The sequence below is a fragment of the Mus caroli genome, unplaced genomic scaffold, assembly GCF_978045245.1.
Source record: "Mus caroli unplaced genomic scaffold, Mus_caroli_1 scaffold_17, whole genome shotgun sequence".
NCBI lineage: Eukaryota > Metazoa > Chordata > Mammalia > Rodentia > Muridae > Mus > Mus caroli.
Genome location: NW_028227272.1, coordinates 82,012,991 through 82,038,332, shown reverse-complemented (window position 1 = coordinate 82,038,332; position 25,342 = coordinate 82,012,991). Strand labels below are relative to the sequence as shown.

Sequence of the window (25,342 nt, the reverse complement as noted above, 5' to 3'; positions counted from 1 at the left end):
AAGGTTCTTGGAAGCCTTTAAATCACATTGTTCAATCTGGGTGTGGTGGCTCTCTCCTGTAATCCTTACACTGGTAAATCTGAGCCTTAGGTATAGAATGAAATGTTGTCTCAAAAGCACAAATGAGGGAGACAGAGAGATGGCAGAGGGAGACAGAGAGATGGCAAAGCAGCTTAGAGCACTTGTTCCTGACTCAGAACCAAGGATAGATAGATAACTCTAGTTCCTGAGGTGTGCATACCCTCTTGTGGATTGCATGGGCAGCAGGCACACATGTGGGTGCACATACATGCACATGCATACATGTGGGGAAAACACACATGATATAAAAATAAGTAAATATAAATTAGTATCTTTTAAAGAAAGAAAATCATCTTACAAGAATATTTCAATGTGTGGAGAAGATATAAGAGCCAGTGACTTCCTCTTTGAGACATTTGCCTCTGGATGCTAAGATCTCCATGTCGACCCACTAATTAACCTAAGAGGAGCACAGCTGCAGACCCAAGGTCTTAGTGCTGTAAACTGACAGGGCAGAGGTGATGATGTCACCACTTGTAATCCCTTTTTATTCTTAACAAAGCCTCAGCCTCAGGGCCAAGTGCTTCTGTTCCTTTTACCCACTTAGTGACACTTCTGGAAAGGAGCCTTGGACTAGACCTTGGGGAAATGCAACATTTAAGGGGAACAAAGAGACACTATGAAGTGGCCAGAGACAGGACCAGAACTGGCATGTGTCATGTGCTGGGAGACAAGCTAAGTTAATTGCTAAACAGAGAAAAATGATGAGACCACAAGTATGGTCAAAAATGAGAGCGACTGAAGTGTAATTTTTAACAAGGTCAGCGTGTGCCTCCACGAAAACTGACCGCATGCCAAAAGCAGGTCTTCAGTGCCCTTCTTAAGGGGAGAAGAGTGTCAGCTTTTCAGACTGGCCCAGGTTGACTTGGACAGGTGTAGATTCTTAGTACATTTCAGTTGCATGGATGTGAACAGGGATCACCAGCAATTATTTCCATAGGCTAGGAAGCATTGGCATTGCTCACAGGGTCTGTGCCCATAGTCCTATAAAATCACCATTCATCTCTAAAACAGTATCCCTCAAATCAAATCATCTTTCTCCTACTAGCTTTGGGTCCTGGACAGCCACATCTATCTGCCTTTTACTGGCTGGATACTGCCTTTTATTAGACAGAATGGTTGTCTTTTCTTCTTTCCTTCCTTCCTTCCTTCCTTCCTTCCCTTCCCTTCCCTTCCCTTCCCTTTCCTTCCTTCCTTCCTTCCTTCCTTCCTTCCTTCCTTCCTTCCTTCCTTCCTTCCTTCCCTTCCCTTCCCTTCCTTTTTGTTTGAGAAAATGAATTTTGACAAAGGACATTACCCTTAATAGAGACAAGTCTAATTGCTACAAATATGACATGACCAAGTGGTGAGGATAATTAGCACTTTGAGAAAAAAAAAATCTAGATAAAGAGCTTGAGGTGAACAGAGGCAAAGGAAACCATCTTTAGTATTTATTTATTTTTTGTTTGGTTGTTTGTTTGTTTGTTTGGTTGGTTGGTTGATTGGCTTTTAATGAGGGCAACTTAAGCCAAAGGAGACTGAAGCCAAATCAAGGGAAGAATAGTTTGTCCATCCTAAAACTCAGGTGTGTGCATAGGAGGAGGCTAGATATTGCGTTGGACACAGCTATGCTGTCCAGTACCTGGGAGGCTAAGGCAAAAGGATTAAAAGTCAGAGGCCATCCTTGGCTACACTGTGAGATTCTGTGTCCAAAGAGAGAGTAGGGTGAGCCGAAAGATCTGAAGGTGAAAGGAGACTCCGCTGAATCTGGCGAGTTTTGGAAATGGCAAAGAATGATCTTTTTCCAAGAAACGGTTAACTAGGTAGGTTCTGTTGCCCAGAGACAAAACCAATGGAACAGCTTGTGTGTGTGGAAAAGGGTTTCTCCTACATAGAGAAAAATCCTGTGCTGAAGGCAGCTTTCAAAGGGAGGAAGCAGGACTAGGTCCCTGAGTGTTGGACCAGAGAACTATTCCCAAGTCCTAGTTCTCCTGTTAATGCCATTCTTTGTTCTGCCTTTACTCCTCTTCTGGTGCTAAGATGGGTGCCCCTTGGGGCTCAGGAAGGTCGGAAGCTGGCAGCCAGTGCTTCTGGGAGTGGCATCCCAACTTTGTTTGCCATTGTGTATTGTAATTCCAGGGAGAAGGGATTCTGAGTGGCTTCGTGTTGACCACACAAAGATTTGGCGCCTGCACCAGGGTACTTACCCATGTGGCTGTGTGGTCTGGCAACCCACAAGGCATGGAAGAATGGCTGCTCACAGAAGAGGGAGAGAAATGCACAAGGACAAAATGGAATGACTGTGGCCCTGTGTACAGTGGCGACAGAGCTGGGTAGTTGTTTTGGCTGAAAGTGCTGGCTGGGATTCACATTGGGTCTTGACTTTAACTGGCATAGAGAAAATGGCAGAGTGAGTGAAGATGACCATTTGGGGCCTTTAAATGTAGTTCGACATTGCCTACAAGATATTTCATTAGTGTTTTAGGGTCTCCCTGCTACTTGCCACATTGTAGCTACTCCTGGTATTTTTAATAAATAGCTCTGATTTATAGATCTGAATTTTTTGTGTTTTGCTAGAATTCATTTCTTTGCTTTTATTCCTTCTTTAACTATGTTTATATATTAAGTGACATTGATTGACTCATTGCATGGAATGAAAAGGAAAATAATACTCAACAATTTTTGCTAAACTATAATATTTTTATATTTTTAAGGTTGAATATTAAGGTCTGTTCTGTTGCAGGAATTCCCATGTCAGAGATTTCTTTTCAACAGGCCTTGTTTAGAGCCAATGCTTCCAGCCATGTTCTAATTTCTGTATTACTTATTAGGCTGTTATACTGTTATTATTATTTTGATGACTTTTGCCTTAATTAGTCATTTGCAATAATTTTGCTTAGTACCATAAAGGTGGTCTTCTTTTTTGCCATCTCTCATTGCACAGATTCCTTTGAAGAATTCTTTGCAACCCTGAGACCAGAGTTCTACCCCCAGAACTCATTGTAGAAAAAGCTACATGTGGAGTACAATTATAACCCTAGTGTTGGGAAGCCAGAGACAGACAACTGGTCAACCTATCTTACTTGACACATTCTAGGAGAATGAGAAATCCTTTTCAGGGGGGAAAAAGATCAAAAGATGAATGGCATGTGATGAATGACACCCAAAGTTGTCCTTTGGCTACCACACACATGAGCACACACACACACACACACACACACACACACACAAATACATAGAAATGATCTCTACTCATTACCAGTAACAGGACTAAACAGTTAATGGTTTTTTTGTCTCCCTATAATGGTGACTTTATTTTATGCATGAACTCTAACCTCCCAAGACTAAGACACAGATGTTTTAGAAGCAATCTGCTGAGTCAGAGAGGCAGCTGTTAGCAGTCTGAGCCTAGGGCAGACAGGAGGAGCTGAACTCATGACTATAACCTCATTTTGACCTTTTGCTAACCAATTGAATTTTCCTGCTAAATATATCTGTAATAGATGCCTTTAACTGTTTGCTGGTGCTTAGCCCAGGGTGGTATCTTAATATTGATTCTATGGTGGGGAATTAGCTATTAACTAGTTTATGTCCTCTGATCTCTCTCACTCTTCTTGGCTTATCTTCCCTCCTATTGACTTGATTTGGAAGTCTATAAGAGTGGCATTTATGTCCCTTTGGTTCCTTTGGAGCTATCCTTGGTCAAGGGAAAGACTGAGGAGAAACAGTAATGGTTGAATATTTTACCTCTACTCCTAGGTACACATAAGGCCTTATGAAGTTTGATTGAGAAAATAGTTTGGATTGTATGACCTAATGTGTATGTTTGTTTTAGCCACATGTTTACCAGGTCTTCCAAATGTTTGATGTCTATATATTTCCTTCTGTTCCCAGTCATAGTAGTTTTTCTTCTACCCAGTCATTGTTGAAGTACATGTCTCTCTTTTTTGTTTCTGTGCTTTTTATTAGCTCCATGTACAGTTTTTCTTCAGCTCCTTATCAAATACATATTGAGTGCTGTTAACCAACTAAACAATTCTGCATTCCCAAAGTTCAGAGGTTAGGCTAACTCTCTTTAGATAGGTTTTGGAGACACAGCCTTTCAGAGATGACTAGTATTGATGGCATCATGAGGGCAGAGCCCTCCAGATGGAATTGATGCCCTTATAGAAACTGCAGAGAGCCAGCTCTCTTTACTTCCTCATACAAAGAGGTCATGTGAGGATGCAGTGTGAAAATAGAAAAATGTCCTCAGCAGCACCATTAGACTTGTTTTTGTCACTTTCCTGAACTGTGACAAAATAGATTTCCATTGTTTGAGTTGCCCAGGGTGTGGTATTTTACTGTAGCATGTCCGCCAGGACCCCATTATGTCTCCTGTAGGTAAAGGCTCTAGAAACCCATGGTGCTACAGAGAGTGACATTTTTAGGGTCGTGATTCACAAAGCATTTTATCTGACAACGAAGCACACTGGTAGCCATTTGGTAATGTTGGTGGATGGTTTTGTTAGCATGAGACTGTAGTAGGATGGGCAGAGGCATCCTTGTCTATACTAAGGGAGACTTCCCTGCCGGAGCACCTGTGGTTTCTGCCTGAGGGGCCATTCTGTTCTACTGTTCCTGGTTTTAAAGTTGTTAGACAAGAGTCGTGGGACTGCACAGATTTGACCTCATTTTATATACCCAACAAAAAGTGCTATGAGAGGACCTGCAACCTTAGAGAGAAACACAGAGTGTAGCTTTAAAATTCTTTAACATTGTCTGTGAATCTTTGATGGAGGAAAATAGCCTTTTCTATGGTCTATACTAGAAGCAGAGTGCTGACATGGAGAAAGATACTTAAATGTAACTTCATAAATTTAATGATATAACAATAGCCATTTGTGCTAATGATCTGTTGGGGTACCATAGCAAATGTTCTGGCTGAAGAAATGTCAAAATAGAAAAAGCCTCAGAGAAACAAATATTACGTATTTTCTATTTGTGGTTCCTATGCATTGTATAGATTCATAAAATCATATCTGTCTATATGACATGACGGTATCAATGAGATGTCTAAGGGAACAAGGGGTGACAACGGGTGGTATAGGATAGGGTAGGGGAAGCTATGGAGGAGAATATATTCATTGTACTGTTTAAACTTATGTGAGAGCTCTTTATGCATCTGAGTGCCATGTACAATGGGTGGACACACTCAAAGCTGTAAAAATATTAAAAATAAAAGAGATCAAGGCTCGGGGGTCATACCCTCTCAAAAAACATTAAAACTTAGGGTCAGAAAATGAGACTTATTAGGTTTCATTGCATGGCTTTCAGGTGAAATGAGATTAAATATATATATATATATATATATATATATATATATATATATATATATAGTTTCACGTACACCAAAGGCTTCAGGGTGTGTTTAGTTCCATGTCTCAAGACTTTATTTCTTTACTTTTAAGCCAGGCAAACCTGGCCAGTGTAGCTAAAGACTTCAGCGAGGATAGGGCTTTGTGTCAGACGGTGCCTTTCTTGGCTTACATCCCTGGCTTACAAGGGGTGCAAACATGCTCTGTTCCATCAGGTTGAGAATAAAACCTAGAAAATGGAGACAGTGGTGGGTAGCAAGAAGGGTCTTGATGGTGATGTGGAGACTCTGGATCCAGATTTTGAGAGATGGAAGCCAGGGGGATGTGTTGGTATGAGTACTTTTAGTGGGACATTTCAGTAGTGTGTTTCAAAGGTTGGGTTGACTGGGGAGAGAATTTATTTTACAAACAGAGGTGGGAAAATGGATGTGAAAGATCGTCCTCTAAATTCTGTCAGTGATCCCATGGTACAGTGTATGAAGTACCATGATTCAGGGCAATCCACAAACAATGTCTCAGACCGTGTCCTTCCTTTGTAACCGGGACAGGCAGATGTTATGAAAGCCAGTTGTTATGAGAAATCATATACAGCCTTGATCCTCCTCTGTCCCCCTCTGGTCTTAAGCATACAGGAAAGACTCTTGCTAGGCAAGGCTTCCTGAAGGCAGGGTTGGCTCTTTGAGCATCCACTTGGAGCCAGCCTAGCCTGTGGAGGCTGGCTGAGGATGGGAAAAGTTTCAAGTGTAGGCAGTCAGATGGATGCACTTGGCTTTGTGCATTTCCTCTACTCTTAGATTATTCGTGCATTCTTAAGTAAGTCCTTTACATCCATAACAATGTCTGTGATTTCTTTATCCTTGTTCCTCTACTTGAGTGCTTTCTTTGGGATTAACAGGCCCTCAAAACAAAGTAGTCCTGTGTAGAAACAAACAAACAAACAAACAAACAAAAGCTGGCTATATGAATTGAACACAGCTCTTTCTTTTCCCTAACTTTCTATTCTAAAATTTATTATATAACCCAATGTGGGATTCCCAGGAGTTATTATTTCTCTTTTCGTTGTCCTTCTTCATTAATAGGAAGCAAAATTGTTAAAAGACAAAAACAGATCATCCTCATCGATCAACTGTCTTTCAGGGTTGCCTTAGTTTGCCCTCTGCCGCTGTGATAAACAGCATGCCCGAAATAAACTTGCTTTGTTCCAGTGCACAGGTTACAGTCCATCACTGAGGGAAACTAAGGTAGGAGGAACATCAGGCAGGAATCTAGAGGTAGGAACTGAAGCAGATCTGGGCCATGGAGACGTATGGGTTACGGGCTGGCTTGCTCCAGGCTCCTGTTCAGCTACTTTTCTTGTCTAGCCCAGGCCCACCTGCCTAGGGATGGTACTGCCCACAGTCCCAGGGTCCCCCTGTATCATTTAACAGTGAAAACAAATGCCCACAGACATGCCTACAGGCCAGTGTGTTGGAGCCACATCTTTAGTGGAAGTTCTTTCTTTTCCAGTTCCTAGGTTTGTTACAAATGGATAGCGGATGCTATAGGAGTGTATTCTGTATACTGTTGTTTCTCTCTGGTCACCTTCTGGCTTTATGTGCTCAAAATTAACCCACAGATCATAAGCATCATAGTACTGATACTTAAAAGGTCCAAGAATTCATATTAAGTAAAGCAGCTTTTTTTTGAATAGGTGGATCATAATTTTTCAATATGAGTCCTGGTGTAAATTATGCATCGGTGGTCTATTTGGATTCAAGGATTACTTAGAACTTAGGGCTAAAAGAGATGAAGTCAGTCTAAATATTGTAACATAAAAATTATAGTGAGGGTGTGTGTCTTAGTAAGCCTTCTGCTGCTGTGATAAAACCCTGACCAAATCCAACTAGGGGGAGAAAGGGCATATTTGGTATTATACTTCCAGGTCCCACTCCATCACTGAAGGAAGTTAGGTAGGGCAGGAACTGAAGCAGAAACCATGGAGTATCACTGTTTGCTGGCTTGCTTTCCCTGGCTGGTGCTCAGCCAACTTTCTTATACAACCCAGGACCTCTTTCCTACCTGGGGTTGCATCAACCACATCAATCAACATTCAAGATGGTTCCCCACAGCTCAGTCAGTCAGGCCTGGGCAATCCCTCCAGCGAGCCTCCCTCTTCTCCAGTGACTCTTGGTTGTGTCAAGTTAGCAATAAGAACTGACAGAGAGAAAACTGATGTCTGAATGAGGCAATGTGTGTACACATGTGTCTTTGTTTTCGCATCTGTGCCGTGCCTTACACGCTAGGCATCCCCTCTTTGCTTTTCTCATGAGTGCTTTGGGAAGGCAGCGGCATGCCAGCCTAACCAGGCTCCTTCGTGCCTTCCCGCACCGAGTGTGAATGTGCGGCTAGAACGACACATTAATATGCAGTGTCACATGCGGAATTGGGCCAAATGGTTGGGAAACACACTCTTGCCTTGCAGTGCTTTGCCTTCTGTCTCCTGTAAGGCATCCTTGTGAGAGCAGGGCCCACTCTGCTCCCCCTCCCTGACATTGCAGATGTGTTTCATCAGCTGCCTGTGCCTCTCAGCACCTCATTAAGTCACGAGCAGCGGCCACTTTTCGGCTTTCACTTCTCTTTCTCAGCTGAATTAGATGTTCTGTTTTCTATATCCCCTCTCCTTAGCAGAATCGAGGCGGAAAACAGTTTTAAGATGCAGTTTTTTTTCATCAGGTTTTAGAAACTTTAAAGTGTGTCACTTAAATCTGGAAACAGAAATGTATTCTCTTCCGCACACCCCGGTCTCGGCTTACACACACCAGTTTTAAGCAGCGAAACGCGTGCTGTTAATGTGGTCTCCGTGTGCTTAGAAAAGGCACCTGTGTTAGTTGTCAATCCGCTGTGACATGCTGCCCAGGAGATGTTTGCAGTGATGTCTGCCATTGGGGAAACCTTTATTATGATCTGGTTTTATTTTCTTCTTGAGCGTGCTCTTCGGACCACATCAGTTCTGGTCGCCATAGTTTGCTCATGCCGTTTGCCTACCTGTGGGCTAAATGTCTTGAAGGAAGCATCTCAGCTTACATCTGGGGTTCTAGTGTACAGACTTAACAGTTCCTGACCTTAAGAAATGACAGAGAAACATCCTTTAAGATAGTACTGCATCCTTTAAGATATTTTATTTTAAGAATAAAAACACTGACTACCGATATCATCTTTTTGGGGTTTTTTTGGTTGATTTTTTTTCGAGATAGGTTTCCTCTGTGTAGCTCTGACTGTTCCGGAACTCACTCTGTAGACCAGGCTGGCCTTGAACTCCGGTATCCACCTGCCTCTGTTTCCTGAGTGCTGAGATTAAAGCCGTGCGATACCACCTTGCTGCTACCACTTTTAATATGGAACCCAAGATGGTTTCTACATGACCATTTTTTCTGGCTTTTGGTATTTTGGAATTTTTTTTCAATTCTCTATTTAAAAATAATTTTTATAGACTGATACTTAATTCTTTAATGATATGGCATGATTCTGGGACCAGGTAAATGGGCCTTTAAAAAAAGTGGTGGGTTTCATTCTTCCAACAGTTCATCTTCAGCTGTGTATTATTGTTAGCTTATTTCAACCCAACATACTATTAGAAGTATAACCTACCACCTCTGTTTAGAAGAACAACATTGAGAGGATTATTTTTCTCAAAAAGCATAAAACCAACTAGCTGTCTTATAGTCACTGGGCCTAGCAGATAGGAGTGTGATGCCCAGCAAGAGCCTAAGACATGTAAACCATTTCCATATTGAATTGTATCAGGACTTAACCAGAAATAACATTAAATATTTGTCAGACATTTACTGTGCTGGCATAGTGGGGGGTGGGGTGGGGGACTCCAACTGCATCTCATGGCTCTTGCCTTCAAGGAGGACATGTTCCAGCAGGTGTCTAGGAGGTAGGACATGGTCAGTTGCCAGGTGTTGTCAGTGATAATAGCCATGGCATGAAGTGGCCTTGATACAGAAAAAGAAGGATTCACGGGGGCAGGGGGGGGGTGCATTTGTGAAACCAGCAAATAAAGCGGTCCATTTCTACTCAACTGAAAGGAACATACGCTAGGTTTTAATATCTCTGAGGGAGGTATATTGTAAAGGGGTGTTTCCTAGAAGCTGAATGTCCTTGCTTTGAGTTTCAGAGGCGCCGTGCTCTTCTGACTCTCACCCGGGCAGCTTCTCCCTCTGCACCTCTTCCTATTTACCTCCCCTGGATGGCCCTGGATGGCTCCTGCTGGGCACTGTACACCTATCCACCAAGCCCAATCCTATAGCCAGCTACTTGGTTTTATGCTTTTTGAGAAAAAGCATTGTCATCCCGATGCCTGGTTTACCTGCCCTAGCTCTGGCTTACCCGAATACCCAGAACTGGAACTACAGGTGGTTTCCAGCTACCATGTTGATACTAGGAATGGAACCTGGGTCTCCTGTAAGATGCAAGTGCTCTTAACTGCTGAGATATCTTTACCTGCACCCATCAAGTCCACGATTTTCATCAAGAAAGCAACCCTACACATAAAACGTAGAAAAGAAAGGACCACAAATAAGGATTTCACATGTCTGTTATACTAGCGTTCTGGTACATACATCATTAGTGACAGCTGTCCCACTAACAGCGTATTTCGAATGTAAAGTACATGCAAATTACATGTAATTTGTAATGCATGTGAGAATTGAGGACTAATGTCCAAAGTTATTCTTTAACTTCTAACAACTTCCTGCTGTTTAGGATGGCAAAATATTATTCTCTTTGGCGATTCCAGGTTAATAATCCTTCATTTCTGAGTAAAAGTGACTGAGTCAGGTTGAAGTTACTGCATCCATGTCACAGATCAGGGAAATTAGACAAACTGCATGTGTCATGACTGACATATGCCAGCAGTCACATACAGGATTGCACCTGTACACATAATATATACATACATACTTAAACACACACATACACAAAACTCATGGCATCTTTGCTTCCTTTATTAAAATTTACCGTGTCACAAAAAATATTAAATGTTGTCCTGTTTCTTGTGATTAAATATGATGAATAATTAAATATTGTTACAAGGTTATTTACACATTATAATTCACTTAATTTTTGTTTTGTTTTGCTTTTTTGAGACAAGTCTTTCTATGTATTCCTGGTAGCCCTGAAACTGGCTGTGTAAACCAGGCTAGCCTCAAACTCATAGACATCCCCTTGCCTCTGCCCGTCAAGTGCTGAGATGTAAGATGTGTGCCACCATACCCAGATAATTCAGTTTTTAATTCTTGACTAAGACAGTGCATTCTGTGATCTAATCTGTCAACAAAAAAATGCATCATTGTCTCTATAGACTTCTTCTGGAGCTACTTAAACAAGCGTTCATAATTTTTTTTGAAATTTTAAAAAATGTAGGTACTTTGTTGAGTATGTTTGTCTGGCATTGCTTTGTTGGGGTTTGTTCCTGTGTAAAGTCATCACATTACCTAGCTGGCCATTCAGTACTTCAAAAGGAAATTTATTACTTCAACTTTTTAAAAAAAAAATCATCTTTTTCCCCTTTAAATAAACTTCCTGCTATTTAGAATGGCAAAATATTATTCTCTTTGGCGATCCCAAATTAATAATTCTTCATCTCTGAGTAAAAGTGACTGAGTCAGATTGAAGTTACTGCATCCATGTCACGGATCAGGGAAATTAGGCAAACTGCACGGGCTTTATGCGGTTCAGGTTTTATAATCTCTCATCTTTCTGCATATGAACACTGCTGTCAGAGCATGGAGGGAGGTGGAGAAACCCAGAGAGTCACATGTGTGTCCTAGATTCTCTGGATAGAATTGGAAATTAATTGTCTGGCTGATCGCCATTCAAAGCTCTGGTAATCTCAAAGGAGAGCCACATGTTCACAGGTTTGGTCTGTCAGCGTGCCATCTTCTCTGCACAGACACTGGGCACCGAATGATTTACTGGTCCGCTGCACCAGATATTATCCTAGGAGTCTAATGGTGGTGTGTGAGCAATGGGAGCAAGGAGGCCCTTTCTCCTGCTGGTCCACTTATAAACTCAATTCCTTGGTTGTAATGGAAATGAAGGAAATGTGGTGTGACTGTATTAGAGGAATTTACAGAAAACTGACGTCTAAGAAGCATCTCGGGGGGGCGGGGGGCAGCGTTTCTAAAGTGCCAGCTGGGTTCCCTTTAGAAAGATGCAGTAACTCACACTTCACTGCACATAAAGTCCTATCCCCCAGGGCGAACTCTCATGCCATCGAGTTTATGACTCACAAGTGCTGTTCGCTTGTGGTCTAATAAACAAGAAAAGGTGGGAGAATTATATTTCTGTACACAACGCTACCCGCCCTTCATTATAGAGAATAATGCTATGGGGCTCTTAAATTTTTAGTGGCATTTTCAAGGGGAGCATTGCCCGGGCCTTAAATGCATGTACTCAGGGTTGGAGATACTTAAGCACAAAACCAAGTGGAGCGAAGGTAGCTGTGCCCTTTGCAGCTCAACTGCTGGTCGTGTTTGAAGACCAGGGTTCTGCCTTACAGACGAAACTAATTATTACATTTTGATGTTCTGTTGTTTGTGCATGCATGTGATTGCGTCTGGGTGCACAGGTGCCAAGAGGTGATTGCCAAAGATTGAACTCAGGCCAGCGGGTGCCTTCATCAGCTGAGCCATCTCACTGTCCCCGACTTGGTACTTATGTATTTGTTTAGCCACATGATTCCTCTGACTGATCCCTTGTGCTTTATTATTTGAGACTATAGTTCCTTTTTTTCTTTGAAAGAGAAGTCATACACTTACCAAAAGGCACAAAGGACAGCAGAGAGATGCAGTAGATTTCTCTTATCATGAAGATACCCTACCGGAATGAGCCAGCCCTGACAAGTCATGAACCCACACTGTCATGCTTTGTCGCTCACAGTCTATAGTTGGTCTTAGGGCTTGCTCTTGGTGTTGTAGCTTCTATGGGTCAGGTAGGGGTGTGTGTGTGTGTGTGTGTGTGTGTGTATACAGGGTTATACCTACAGGGATATGGACAAGCATGGACACCAACTTTGAGTGTCTATTTATTCTTCAAGAGCCATCTCCTTTTTACTTTTTGTAAGATTTATCTTATTTTGTCTGTGAGAATGTTTTGCCTGTATAGATATGCACCATGTGAGGTGTCTTTTATATACACCATGTATGTGTCCGGTGCCCACAGAGGTCCCAAGGGCTGCTAGATGGCATGACACTGAAGTTAAGGATGTTTGTTAACCACCATGAGGGCGCTCGTAATCACAAGCAGTTCCTCTCCAAGAACAATAACTGCTTTTTGTTAGCCTGAGTTGTCTCTCCAGGCCTATCACCTTGTTTTATGAGACAGGGTCTCTTAGCCAAGGCCAACTGCTCAGTGAGTCTCAGGGATCTGGCTGTCTCCATCTTCCCAGCTCTGTAATTACACATGAGCCCCCAACATGCACAGGTACCAGGGATTCAACTCTGGCTCATAGGCGAGTGCTTTGTCCAGACACTGATCGTTTTGCTACCCGTATAGAGAATTGTCTTTATAGACTGTCATGTCTTTATAGGAAGTCATAACAGTATGGATCCTTTATAGACTGACTTCTGTCACTTAATGGTAGGCATTTATTTCAGTTCCCTCTGTGTATTTTCTTAGCTAGATGGATCATTTTGGGGGGAGAGGATACTAAATATTTCTGTGTCCACAATGTAGTTATGTAGTTTTTAAATATCCATTTTCATCGTCCTGTCTTTCTTCCTTTCCTTTCCTTTCCTTTCCTTTCCTTTCCTTTCCTTTCCTTTCCTTTCCTTTCCTTTCCTTTCCTTTCCTTTCCTTTCCTTCCCTTCCCTTCCCTTCCCTTCCCTTCCTTTCCTTTTCCTTTCCCCCCTTCCTTCCTTCCTTCCTTCCTTCCTTCCTTCCTTCCTTCCTTCCTTCCTTCCTTCCTTCCTCCCTTCCTCCCTTCTTTTACAAATGTCTTTTACAAATGTCTTTTAGCTCACAAAGTAAGGTGAGGTAATCAAGGCATAAGTAATATCGTTTTATAGTATTTCAATTAGATGCCCCCCCCCATAATTGCAATGGACAAGATGTCAGCATCTTAAATGAAGACAGGGTCACTCTGACAATCACAACAAAGTACTGCGTATCCACAGCTCCCGGGTGGGCACGGTCCTCTAGTTCAGGTTCCTAGGTTCTCTCAGCAGTATGCGCAGAAGCTGGGGATGAGTCTGTTCTGCATCTCCATCTCCAGGCCCTCTCCCCCTAAAAACCCTTAAACCTGTCTATGAACTCTAGTGCTTTCAGCCTAGACCGTCTTTGTTGTCTATGGATGGAGTTGACCCTGAGCCCTACTAGCCTGTGGTACACACCTTGAATCTTTGAAGTCTTCTGCTTCTGGCTTCCTGTCATCCATTCCAACCCTTTTGTAGGCTGTAAGTTATCTGGGAGGAGTCAGTGATACCTCTGGTACTTCCGTTTCTCAAACCCATATCATGAATCCTTCAGTGACATTGGCTTCTTTTTGTTTTGTTTTGTTTTGTTTTGTTTTGTTTTAGTTATCTACTCCCTTTGATGGCCATATTTATATTCCTTGCAATTACCAATAATTGGGACTTTCTCAGATTCCTAATTTTAATTCCCAAACTTTACCAAGCATAGTCCTTCCTGGTTCACTTTCTATAATATGTCTACACCAAACCCTTTAGCCCATTCCAGAATTCGAATTCTGTTGTCTTACAACCTTTTGACTGTGTCCAATTCCCTTCATGTTCTCACCTTCACCTCCTGGATTCATCACCTCCAGTTAAACTATCTGCTTCCTTAAAGCCTTGAGTAAACTATTTCTCTGGTTATTTATCTGGCAAAATGGCTCACTTTAGAGCCATATTTTGTATTGCTATTCTTCTTTCAAATCTCTAACCCATTATTATTATTACATAGAAGTGGCTTGGTATTTCGCAAATACATTTTGGTTGATTGAGTTTGACATTTCATTCCAAGTGATCAGCAAACAGCATGATTCATGAACAGCAGTCATCGCAGACAGAGATAAGTGGTTTATTACTGAAGGAGGAGAATTCCTGAGTGCCATCCTTTAAATGGCTCTCTTGAAGATGCACTTAATAAAATATTTTTGTGTAAACTGTTTTGAGGACAGAGGCTGATTCTTTGTGTGTGTGTGGAAACCATCTATGTGCCATGCTCTGTGCATAAAGTATTTTTCAGATAGCAGTGAGTTGAATATAAGTAGAGATGACAACCTGAATTATATCAATCCCAGGGCTTCTTTAGAATACTACAAGCTGTGGTCTTCCCTAATGGTTTATTTTGCATAGAAAATGACCTCATGCTTTCAAGAATCTCTGCTTTCCCATGGTTCTAGTTTAACTCTCCTGGACAGTGTGAAAAGACAGCTCAATGCAAGTCACCTTGGAGTGGAATACTAGGTACAGCCGCTCAGGCATTTTCCTTTGTACCAGTGTTTGTGCTTGGCCAGAAGCAGAGCAACTTGGCTCTTAGAGAATAACGGAACCTTTGAATAACAGCAAAGGTTCAACATGTACTCTGTGTACCAGGCTTTGCCAAGAGTAACCATTTCCTCTTCTCCTGTGTTCCCCAGGTCTACCCTGAACTGCAGATCACAAATGTGGTGGAAGCCAACCAGCCAGTGACCATCCAGAACTGGTGCAAGCGGGGCCGCAAGCAGTGCAAGACACACACCCACATTGTGATTCCTTACCGTTGCTTAGGTGAGCCAGTTAGCCAGCCAGCCCCACAGCTCATGCTGAGGGGAGGATGTTTTAATTAGGTCATATTCATGCATGCACTGCTCCCTCAGCATGTCACTGCCAACATATTGTTGGTTCCATATCTTTGGGTTTCATATCTGCAGATTCATCCAAAGATGGGTGGAAAAAAATGGAAGTTGCAAACTCCAAACAATCCTGTGTCTGTCCTTATGTTTCATTTAAATTGCATTAGATATTATAAGTAAGGAGAGGCGATTTATTTGTTTCTTCATTATTTAGTGTGGTAATTGAGAACGAACATAGGACTTTATAAAGGTTAGGTGAGCATTCTATTAATAATGTGTATCCTAAGCCTGGGGGAGGTGAGATAAAGTTTGTAAGGACTTGTATGTAGGCTGTAGGAGAATACTCATTTTCTTTTTTTTTTTTTTTTTTTTTTTTTTTTAATATTTTTATTACATAATTTCCTCAATTACATTTCCAATACTATCCCAAAAGTCCCCCATAGCGCCCCCCACTTCCCTACCCACCCATTCCCATTCTTTTGGCCCTGGCTTTCCCCTATATTGGGGCATATAAAGTTTGCAAGTCCAATGGGCCTCTCTTTCCATTGATGGCCGACTAGGCCATCTTTCGATACATATGCAGCTAGAGACAAGAGCTCCAGGGTTCCGGTTAGTACATCATGTTGTTCCAACAATAGGGTTGCAGATCCCTTTAGCTCCTTGGGTACTTTCTCTAGCTTCTCCATTGGGAGCCCTGTGATACATCCAATAGCTGACTGTGAACATCCACTCCTGTGTTTGCTAGGCCCCGGCATCGTCTCACAAGAGACAGCTATATTTGGGTCCTTTCAGCAAGATCTTGCTAGTGTATGCAATGGTGTCAGCGTTTAGAAGCTGATTATGGGACGGATCCCTGGATACAGCAGTCTCTAAATGGACCATCCTTTCATCACAGCTACGAACTTTGTCTCTGTAGCTCCTTCCCTGGGTGTTTTGTTCCCAATTCTAAGAAGGTGCACAGTGTCCACACTTTGGTCTTCATTCTTCTTGAGTTTCATGCGTTTAGCAAATTGTATCTTATATCTTGGGTATCCTAAGTTTTGGGCTAATATCCACTTATCAATGAATACATATTGTGTGAGTTCTTTTGTGATTGTGTTACTTCACTCAAGATGATGCCCTCCAGGTCCATCCATTTGGCTAGGAATTTCATAAATTCATTCTTTTTAATAGCTGAGTAGTACTCCATTGTGTAAATGTACCATAATTTCTGTATCCATTCCTCTGTTGAGGGACATCTGGGTTCTTTCCAGCTTCTGGCTATTATAAATAGTGCTGCTATGAACATAGTGGAGCATGTGTCCTTCTTACCGGTTGGGACATCTTCTGGATATATGCCCAGGAGAGGTATTGCTGGATCCTCCGGTAGTACTATGTCCAATTTTCTGAGGAACCGCCAGACTGATTTCCAGAGTGGTTGTACAAGCTTGCAATCCCACCAACAATGGAGGAGTGTTCCTCTTTCTCCACATCCTCGCCAGCATCTGCTGTCACCTGAATTTTTGATCTTAGCCATTCTGACTGGTGTGAGGTGGAATCTCAGGGTTGTTTTGATTTGCATTTCCCTGATGATTAAGGATGTTGAACATTTTTTCAGGTGCTTCTCTGCCATTCGGTATTCCTCAGGTGAGAATTCTTTGTTCAGTTCTGAGCCCCATTTTTTAATGGGGTTATTTGACTTTCTAGAGTCCACCTTCTTGAGTTCTTTATATATATTGGATATTAGTCCCTTATCTGATTTAGGATAGGTGAAGATCCTTTCCCAATCTGTTGGTGGTTTTTTTGTCTTATTGATGGTGTCTTTAGCCTTGCAGAAGCTTTGTAGTTTCATGAGGTCCCACTTGTCAATTCTCGATCTTACAGCACAAGCCATTACTGTTCTATTCAGGAATTTTTCCCCTGTGCCCATATCTTCAAGGCTTTTCCCCACTTTCTCCTCTATAAGTTTCAGTGTCTCTGGTTTTATGTGAAGTTCCTTGATCCACTTAGACTTGACCTTAGTACAAGGAGATAGGAATGGATCGATTCGCATTCTTCTACATGTTAACAACCAGTTGTGCCAGCACCATTTGTTGAAAATGCTGTCTTTCTTCCACTGGATGTTTTTAGCTCCCTTGTCGAAGATCAAGTGACCATAGGTGTGTGGGTTCATTTCTGGGTCTTCAATTCTATTCCATTGGTCTATTTGTCTGTCACTATACCAGTACCATGCAGTTTTTATCACAATTGCTCTGTAGTAGAGCTTTAGGTCCGGCATGGTGATTCCACCAGAGGTTCTTTTATCCTTGAGAAGAGTTTTTGCTATCCTAGGTTTTTTGTTATTCCAGATGAATTTGCAGATTGCACTTTCTAATTCGTTGAAGAATTGATTTGGAATTTTGATGGGGATTGCATTGAATCTGTAGATTGCTTTTGGCAAGATAGCCATTTTTACAATGTTGATCCTGCCAATCCATGAGCATGGGAGATCTTTCCATCTTCTGAGATCTTCTATAATTTCTTTCTTCAGAGACTTGAAGTTTTTATTATACAGATCTTTCACTTCCTTAGTTAGAGTCACGCCAAGATATTTTATATTATTTGTGACTATTGAGAAGGGTGTTGTTTCCCTAATTTCTTTCTCAGCCTGTTTATTCTTTGTGTAGAGAAAGGCCATTGATTTGTTTGAGTTAATTTTATATCCAGCTACTTCACCGAAGCTGTTTATCAGGCTTAGGAGTTCTCTGGTGGAATTTTTAGGGTCACTTATATATACTATCATATCGTCTGCAAAAAGTGATATTTTGACTTCATCTTTTCCAATTTGTATCCCTTTGATCTCCTTTTGTTGTCGAATTGCTCTGGCTAGGACTTCAAGTACAATGTTGAATAGGTATGGAGAAAGTGGACAGCCTTGTCTAGTCCCTGATTTTAGAGGGATTGCTTCAAGCTTCTCACCATTTACTTTGATGTTGGCTACTGGTTTGCTGTAGATTGCTTTTATCATGTTTAGGTATGGGCCTTGAATTCCTGATCTTTCCAAGACTTTTAACATGAATGGGTGTTGGATCTTGTCAAATGCTTTTTCCGCATCTAAGGAGATGATCATGTGGTTTTTATCTTTGAGTTTGTTTATATACTGGATTACGTTGATGGATTTCCGTATATTGAACCATCCCTGCATCCCTGGGATGAAACCTACTTGGTCAGGATGGATGATTGTTTTGATGTGTTCTTGGATTCGGTTAGCAAGAACTTTATTGAGGATTTTTGCATCAATATTCATAAGGGATATTGGTCTGAAGTTTTCTATCTTTGTTGGGTCTTTTTGTGGTTTAGGTATCAGAGTAATTGTGGCTTCATAGAATGAGTTGGGTAGAGTACCTTCTGTTTCTATTTTGTGGAATAGTTTGTGAAGAACTGGGATTAGATCTTCTTTGAAGGTCTGATAGAACTCTGCACTAAACCCATCTGGTCCTGGGCTTTTTTTAGTTGGGAGACTATTAATGACTGCTTCTATTTCTTTGGGGGATATAGGGCTGTTTAGATCATTAACCTGATCTTGATTCAACTTTGGTACCTGGTATCTGTCTAGGAACTTGTCCATTTCATCCAGGTTCTCCAGTTTTGTTGAGTATAGCCTTTGGTAGAAGGATCTGATGGTGTTTTGGATGTCTTCAGGATCTGTTGTTATGTCTCCTTTTTCATTTCTGATTTTGTTAATTAGGATGCTTTCCCTGTGCCCTCTAGTGAGTCTGGCTAAGGGTTTATCTATCTTGTTGATTTTCTCAAAGAACCAGCTCCTTGATTGGTTGATTCTTTGAATAGTTTTTCTTGTTTCTACTTGGTTGATTTCACCCCTGAGTTTGATTATTTCCTGCCGTCTACTCCTCTTGGGTGAATTTGCTTCCTTTTGTTCTAGTGCTTTTAGGTGTGTTGTCAAGCTGCTAATGTGTGCTCTCTCTAGTTTCCTTTTGGAGGCACTCAGAGCTATGAGTTTTCCTCTTAAAAATGCTTTCATTGCGTCCCATAAGTTTGGGTATGTTGTGGCTTCATTTTCATTGAACTCTAAAAAGTCCTTAATTTCTTTCTTTATTCCTTCCTTGACCAAGGTATCATTGAGAAGAGTGTTGTTCAGTTTCCACGTGAAGGTTGGCTTTCTATTATTTATTTTGTTATTGAAGATCAGCCTTAGTCCATGGTGATCTGATAGGATGCATGGGACAATTTCAATATTTTTATATCTGTTGAGGCCTGTTTTGTGACCAATTATGTGGTCAATTTTGGAGAAGGTACCATGAGGTGCTGAGAAGAAGGTATATCCTTTTGTTTTAGGATAGAATGTTCTGTAGATATCTGCCAGATCCATTTGATTCATAATTTCTCTTAGTTTCACTGTGTCCCTGTTTAGTTTCTGTTTCCATGATCTGTCCATTGGTGAAAGTGGTGTGTTGAAGTCTCCCACTATTATTGTATGAGGTGCAATGTGTGCTTTGAGATTTACTAAAGTTTCTTTAATGAATGTGGCTGCCTTTGTATTTGGAGCATAGATATTCAGGATTGATAGTTCCTCTTGGAGGATTTTACCTTTGATGAGTATGAAGTGTCCCTCCCTGTCTTTTTTAATGACTTTGGGTTGGAAGTCAATCTTATCAGATATTAGAATGGCTACTCCAGCTTGTTTCTTCATGCCATTTGCTTGGAGAATTGTTTTCCAGCCTTTCATTCTGAGGTAGTGTCTATCCTTTTCTCTGAGATGAGTTTCCTGTAAGCAGCAAAATGTTGGGTCTTGTTTGTGTAGCCAGTTTGTTAGTCTATGTCTTTTTATCGGGGAGTTGAGTCCATTGATATTAAGAGATATTAAGGAAAAGAAATTGGTGTTTCCTGTTATTTTTGATGTTAACGTTGGCATTTTGTTCTTGTGGCTGTCTTCTTTTAGGTTTGTTGAGGGATTACCTTCTTGTTGTTTCTAGGGCGTGGTTCCTGTCCTTGTATTGGTTTTTTTCTGTTATTATCCTTTGAAGGGCTGGATTCGTGGAGAGATAATGTGTGAATTTGGTTTTGTCGTGGAATACTTTGGTTTCTCCATCTATGTTAATTGAGAGTTTGGCTGGGTATAGTAGCCTGGGCTGGAATTTGTGTTCTTTTAGTGTCTGTATAACATCTGTCCAGGATCTTCTGGCTTTCATAGTCTCTGGTGAAAAATCTGGTGTAATTCTGATAGGCTTGCCTTTATATGTTACTTGGCCTTTTTCTCTTACTGCTTTTAGTATTCTATCTTTATTTAGAGCATTTGTTGCTCTGATTATTATGTGTCGGGAGGTATTTCTTTTCTGATCCAGTCTATTTGGAGTTCTGTAGGCTTCTTGTATGTTCATGGGCATCTCTTTCTTTAGATTTGGGAAGTTTTCTTCTATAATTTTGTTGAAGATGTTTGCTGGTCCTTTGAGTTGAAAATCTTCATTCTCATCCACTCCTATTATCCGTAGGTTTGGTCTTCTCATTATGTCCTGTATTTCTTGGATGTTTTGAGTTAGGATCTTTTTGCATTTTCCATTTTCCTTGATTGTTGTGCCGATGTTCTCTATGGAATCTTCTGCACCTGAGATTCTCTCTTCCATCTCTTGTATTCTGTTGCTGATGCTTGCATCTATGGTTCCAGATTTCTTTCCTAGGGTTTCTATCTCCAGTGTTGCCTCATTTTGGGTTTTCTTTATTGTGTCTACTTCCCTTTTTAGGTCTAGTATGGTTTTGTTCATTTCCATCATCTGTTTGGATGTGTTTTCCTGTTTTTCTGTAAGGACTTCTACCTGTTTGATTATGTTATCATGTTTTTCTTTAAGGATTTGTAACTCTTTAGCAGTGTTCTCCTGCAATTCTTTAAGGGATTTTTGTGCTTCCTCTTTATTGTCTTCTTCCTTTTTAGCAGTGTTCTCCTGCATTTCTTTAAGTGTGTTATTAACGTCCTTCTTGAAGTCCTCTATCATCATCAGGAGATATGCTTTTAAATCCGTGTCTAGCTTTTCCGGTGTGTTGGGGTGCCCTGGACTGGGTGAAGTGGGGGTGCTGGGTTCTGATGATGGTGAGTGGTCTTGGTTTCTGTTAGTAAGATTATTACGTTTACCTTTCGCCATCTGGTAATCTCTGGGGTTAGTTGTTATCGTTGTCACTATTTAAAGATTGGAGCAGAAGCTGTGTTCCACTCACCAGCAGTCCCAAAATCCTGCGGCGGGGATCGTGGGTAGCTGGCGGGTGTCAGGCAACCCTGCGCTCCCGCTACCCTGGCGCTGATCCGGCCGGGTGAGGCCTGTGGCCCTACTCAGGCTGGTTTCTGCTTCCCTAACTAATGCAGTCTCAGGTCCCGCGCAATTGGATTGGAGCAGAAGCTGTGCTCCCCTCACCAGAAGTCTTAAGATCCTGTGGCGGGTGTTGTGGGCAGTTGGCGAGTGTCAGCAGACCCTGCGCCCCAGCTGCTCAGGTGCTTTTCTGACCGGAAGAGGCTTGTGGCCCTGTGTGGGCCGGATTTCTCTCTCCCCAACCAGAGCAGTCTCAGGTCCCGCGTGATTGGACTGGAGCAGAAGCTGTGTTCCACTCACCAGCAGTCCCAAAATCCTGCGGCGGGGGTCGTGGGTAGCTGGCGGGTGTCAGGCAACCCTGCGCTCCCGCTACCCTGGCGCTGATCCGCCGGGTGAGGCCTGTGGCCCTACTCAGGCCGGTTTCTGCTTCCCTAACTAATGCAGTCTCAGGTCCCGCGCAATTGGATTGGAGCAGAAGCTGTGTTCCACTCACCAGCAGTCCCAAAATCCTGCGGCGGGGGTCGTGGGTAGCTGGCGGGTGTCAGGCAACCCTGCGCTCCAGCTACCCCGGCGCTGATCCAGCCGGATGAGGCCTGTGGTCCTACTCAGGCCGGTTTCTGCTTCCCTAACTAATCAATACTCATTTTCTATGAGGCTTGAGATTTTAGTGTCCACAATGCATGAAAGAGCCTCCCTCCCTTCCTCCCCACGAATACCATGGGAGTATATTCTGCTATATTTTGGATGGTGCAGGTATTGCCCTATGTTCTTTTAATACAAGACCAGCATTTCTTAGCTCTCTGCTTCTGAATAGCTTTCCTGTCTCCCAGCCAGTCCTTGGTCTTCTGAGTGGAAAGTATCTGCTGGTGAAACCCCAGTCTTGCAAGGGATTCTCATTTACACTGTCCAGTGTTACAAATGGCAGGCCTTGTATATTTCTTCACAGGATTTCACAGGAAGACTATAATGTGAGGTTTCCACACTCTAGCTAATTCCTCAGAAAGTCCTTTCCCAGGGCACCCCTTGTTTCTACAGTTGAAAACGGTCAGGAAGTATGTTTGCTGGATTGTTTGATTTTATATTTATTCAGATCGAACCGAAGGAAACCATGTGTTCACAAAGGCCTGAAAATTTTACTTTCATTTTTATCTTAAAAACTGGAGTCCTATGCCGGGCGTGGTGGCGCACGCCTTTAATCCCAGCACTCGGGAGGCAGAGGCAGGCGGATTTCTGAGTTCGAGGCCAGCCTGGTCTACAAAGTGAGTGCCAGGACAGCCAGGGCTACACAGAGAAACCCTGTCTCGAAAAAACCAAAAAAAAAAAAAAAAACAAAACAAAACAAAAAAAAAAACTGGAGTCCTTTTTGTCTTTTGAGAAAGCCATCTTAAGTCCATTTTCAATCTTGACACACCTTCTTCCTGGCATTTCATGTGAACAAGCTTGGCATAGCTAGCCCTGTTTGATGTGATAAATCCCATTTGAATGTTTCCATTGTTACTGATTAATAAGAAGGTTGTAAGAATGGAGATCTTTATATGGATATTGATGACTTTGAATAAAGTCTAAAAGAAATCTTTTTTAGAGAGTCACCGTTCCCCTTCCAGGTACAAGGAGGTGAGTTTGCATTCCAACACTTTAGCTATAAGGGCCCCAATCTAAACCTTGTAAATAAAGATAAATACTGAAGACTCTAGAAACTTGTATAGTTTTTATTTAGCAATGGATTCCATAGAGCATACTGGAAGCTGGTGGAACAGCTCTGCACTTAAGAGTTCTTGCTGCTCTTCTGAAGAACCTGAATTCAGTTCCTGGTACTCAGGTCGGATGACACACAATTGCTTGTAGCTAGCTCTAGCTCCAGATCTGACACCCTCTTCTAGACTTCAAGGGCACTTGCGCTCAAATGCACCTCCCACTCCTATTTTTATATATTCTTTCAAGGACATGCTGATGTCTGCTTATTTGCGCATGTAATTTGAGACATCAACAGAAAACATGGGCCATTAGAATGAAGATCTCACCTGTGTTTCATATTCAGTAAGTTAACAATGAAGACAATGTTGAACCAGATGCTTGACCATTTGATAGTCTGTGCATTCTCTTACACTCCCTTATTCCTTTAATCCCTTATTAGCTCTTTAAGTATGGTTGAGAAGTCAAGATTTCATAAGAGAATGATAAGAGCCAGAGTTTACACTTTAGGCACATAGGAACTATCAAAATCTTAGTTTTCGTTATGATAAACCTCATTATATCATTCAGGGACAGCCTCACAATTTGCCTTTTAGTTCTAGTTTGCGTAGCAAACACCAATTAGTGACCTGCCCCCTGCTTTTCCCTCAACTGTTGGAGAATGATTTTTCACTGGTTGAGGTTTGTAGAGATGTCCATACAGGTCAGACAGGGGTAAGAAAAAGTGGAGAGGTGCCTCAAAATTGTCCAAGAGATCCTGTGAGAAAATGAGGAAGACCGAATTCTCTGCTGCCTCTGTCTTCGGCAAGGACCAGATTTCTCTTTTATCTTCTAAATAGATTCTGAGCTCCTTTGATGTTGAAGTACATAATTCAAGGAGGCAGGCCACTTGTGACATGTTTAGAAAATTTCCCGGGTCTGGGGCATCATCTGATCTAAATCAGCACACTGACTCTAACTGTTCCTGACTGCTGATAGACTAGATGATCATTAGATACTCCCAGCAGGCATTTGGCCTGTTTGAATCTTTTATTGTGTTTCTCCTAAGTCCCTGGTCTTTTCCCATTGGATCTGAAACAAAGGGTCAGTTAACAGGCAGAGCATACCTGTCTCTTGCTTTGCCAAAGAGCTTAGATTAGAATTAAGCAATGTGAACATTGTCTATTTCTTAGGCACTGGCAAATTTTCTATGTGTCTCAGGTATGTCACACAAGGCATATAAAACACGCTGATGTGTATGTGTGGTGTATCTTCAGTTTTGAGAAAAAGGAATTACAGAACACATGTAACTCATGTCTATTGTTTGCATGAGCATTGTAAGTTGCACCTCTTCACCTACTGTCTCTATTCCTTCCCTCCCTCTTCCCCTGGCTTCCTGATCTGTCCTTCATCTTGATGTCCTGTCATTAGTGGCATGGGGCATCCATTGGAATGGCTATCCCATAAGATTGACTCTGTTGGCCTTCTTTCGGGAGTATAAGTGTTCATTGCTAGAGAAGTTGGATTTCTTGATATAAGTCACACAGCCACGATGTGTTCAGATCAGGACCAGAGCCCACAATTTCTTGATTTCTTATTATCTGTATTCTTTATCATTTTTTTAAAAAAAGAATTAGGCCTGGCAGTGGTGGTATGTACCTTTAATACCAGGACACGGAAGCATGTGGATCTCTTGAGTTCAAGGCCAGCCTGGTCTAGAGAGTGAGTTCTAGGACAGCCAAGGCTACACAGAGAAACCCTGTCTCAATGCCTGCCACATAGAAAAAAAAAAGTATTACAACTGTCCACTTGGTTTGTTAATTCAAATCATGCAAGAAAGGTTGTGAATTTGAGACAATAAATATTAAAATCCACAGTAGATATCATGTTGATAAAGGTGGCAATTTGGACCTTTGGTAAGGAATAATTGGGAGTTCAAAATTTTTCTGATAATTACAGAGGTAGTCATTGACTTTCTTCTCTATAATTTGCTTCTGAAACAAAGAATTCTTGTTTAGCACTAATCTACAAACTCTCTGAGACTTCCCGCTGTATCCAAATATATATTTTAGACAAAGGAGAGTTTTACTGGAGTTAATTCCCACAAAGACGTGACCTAAAAACAAGAGGAAGATTGTCTTAGACATTGCCATATTGAA

At 41.7% G+C, this 25,342-nt stretch overlaps 1 protein-coding gene across 6 annotated transcripts in view; it reads left to right on the top strand.

Annotated features, from left to right (window-relative positions):
• App (amyloid beta precursor protein) overlaps positions 1-25,342 on the top strand; it is a 228,973-nt gene that overhangs the window by 52,368 nt on the left and 151,263 nt on the right. For all 6 annotated transcript variants that reach the window (XM_029470477.2, XM_029470476.2, XM_029470475.2 and 3 more), the window contains exon 3: positions 15,043-15,172. In XM_029470477.2, coding sequence (XP_029326337.1) covers positions 15,043-15,172 — 130 coding nt within the window. The remainder of the gene's footprint in view (positions 1-15,042; positions 15,173-25,342) is intronic.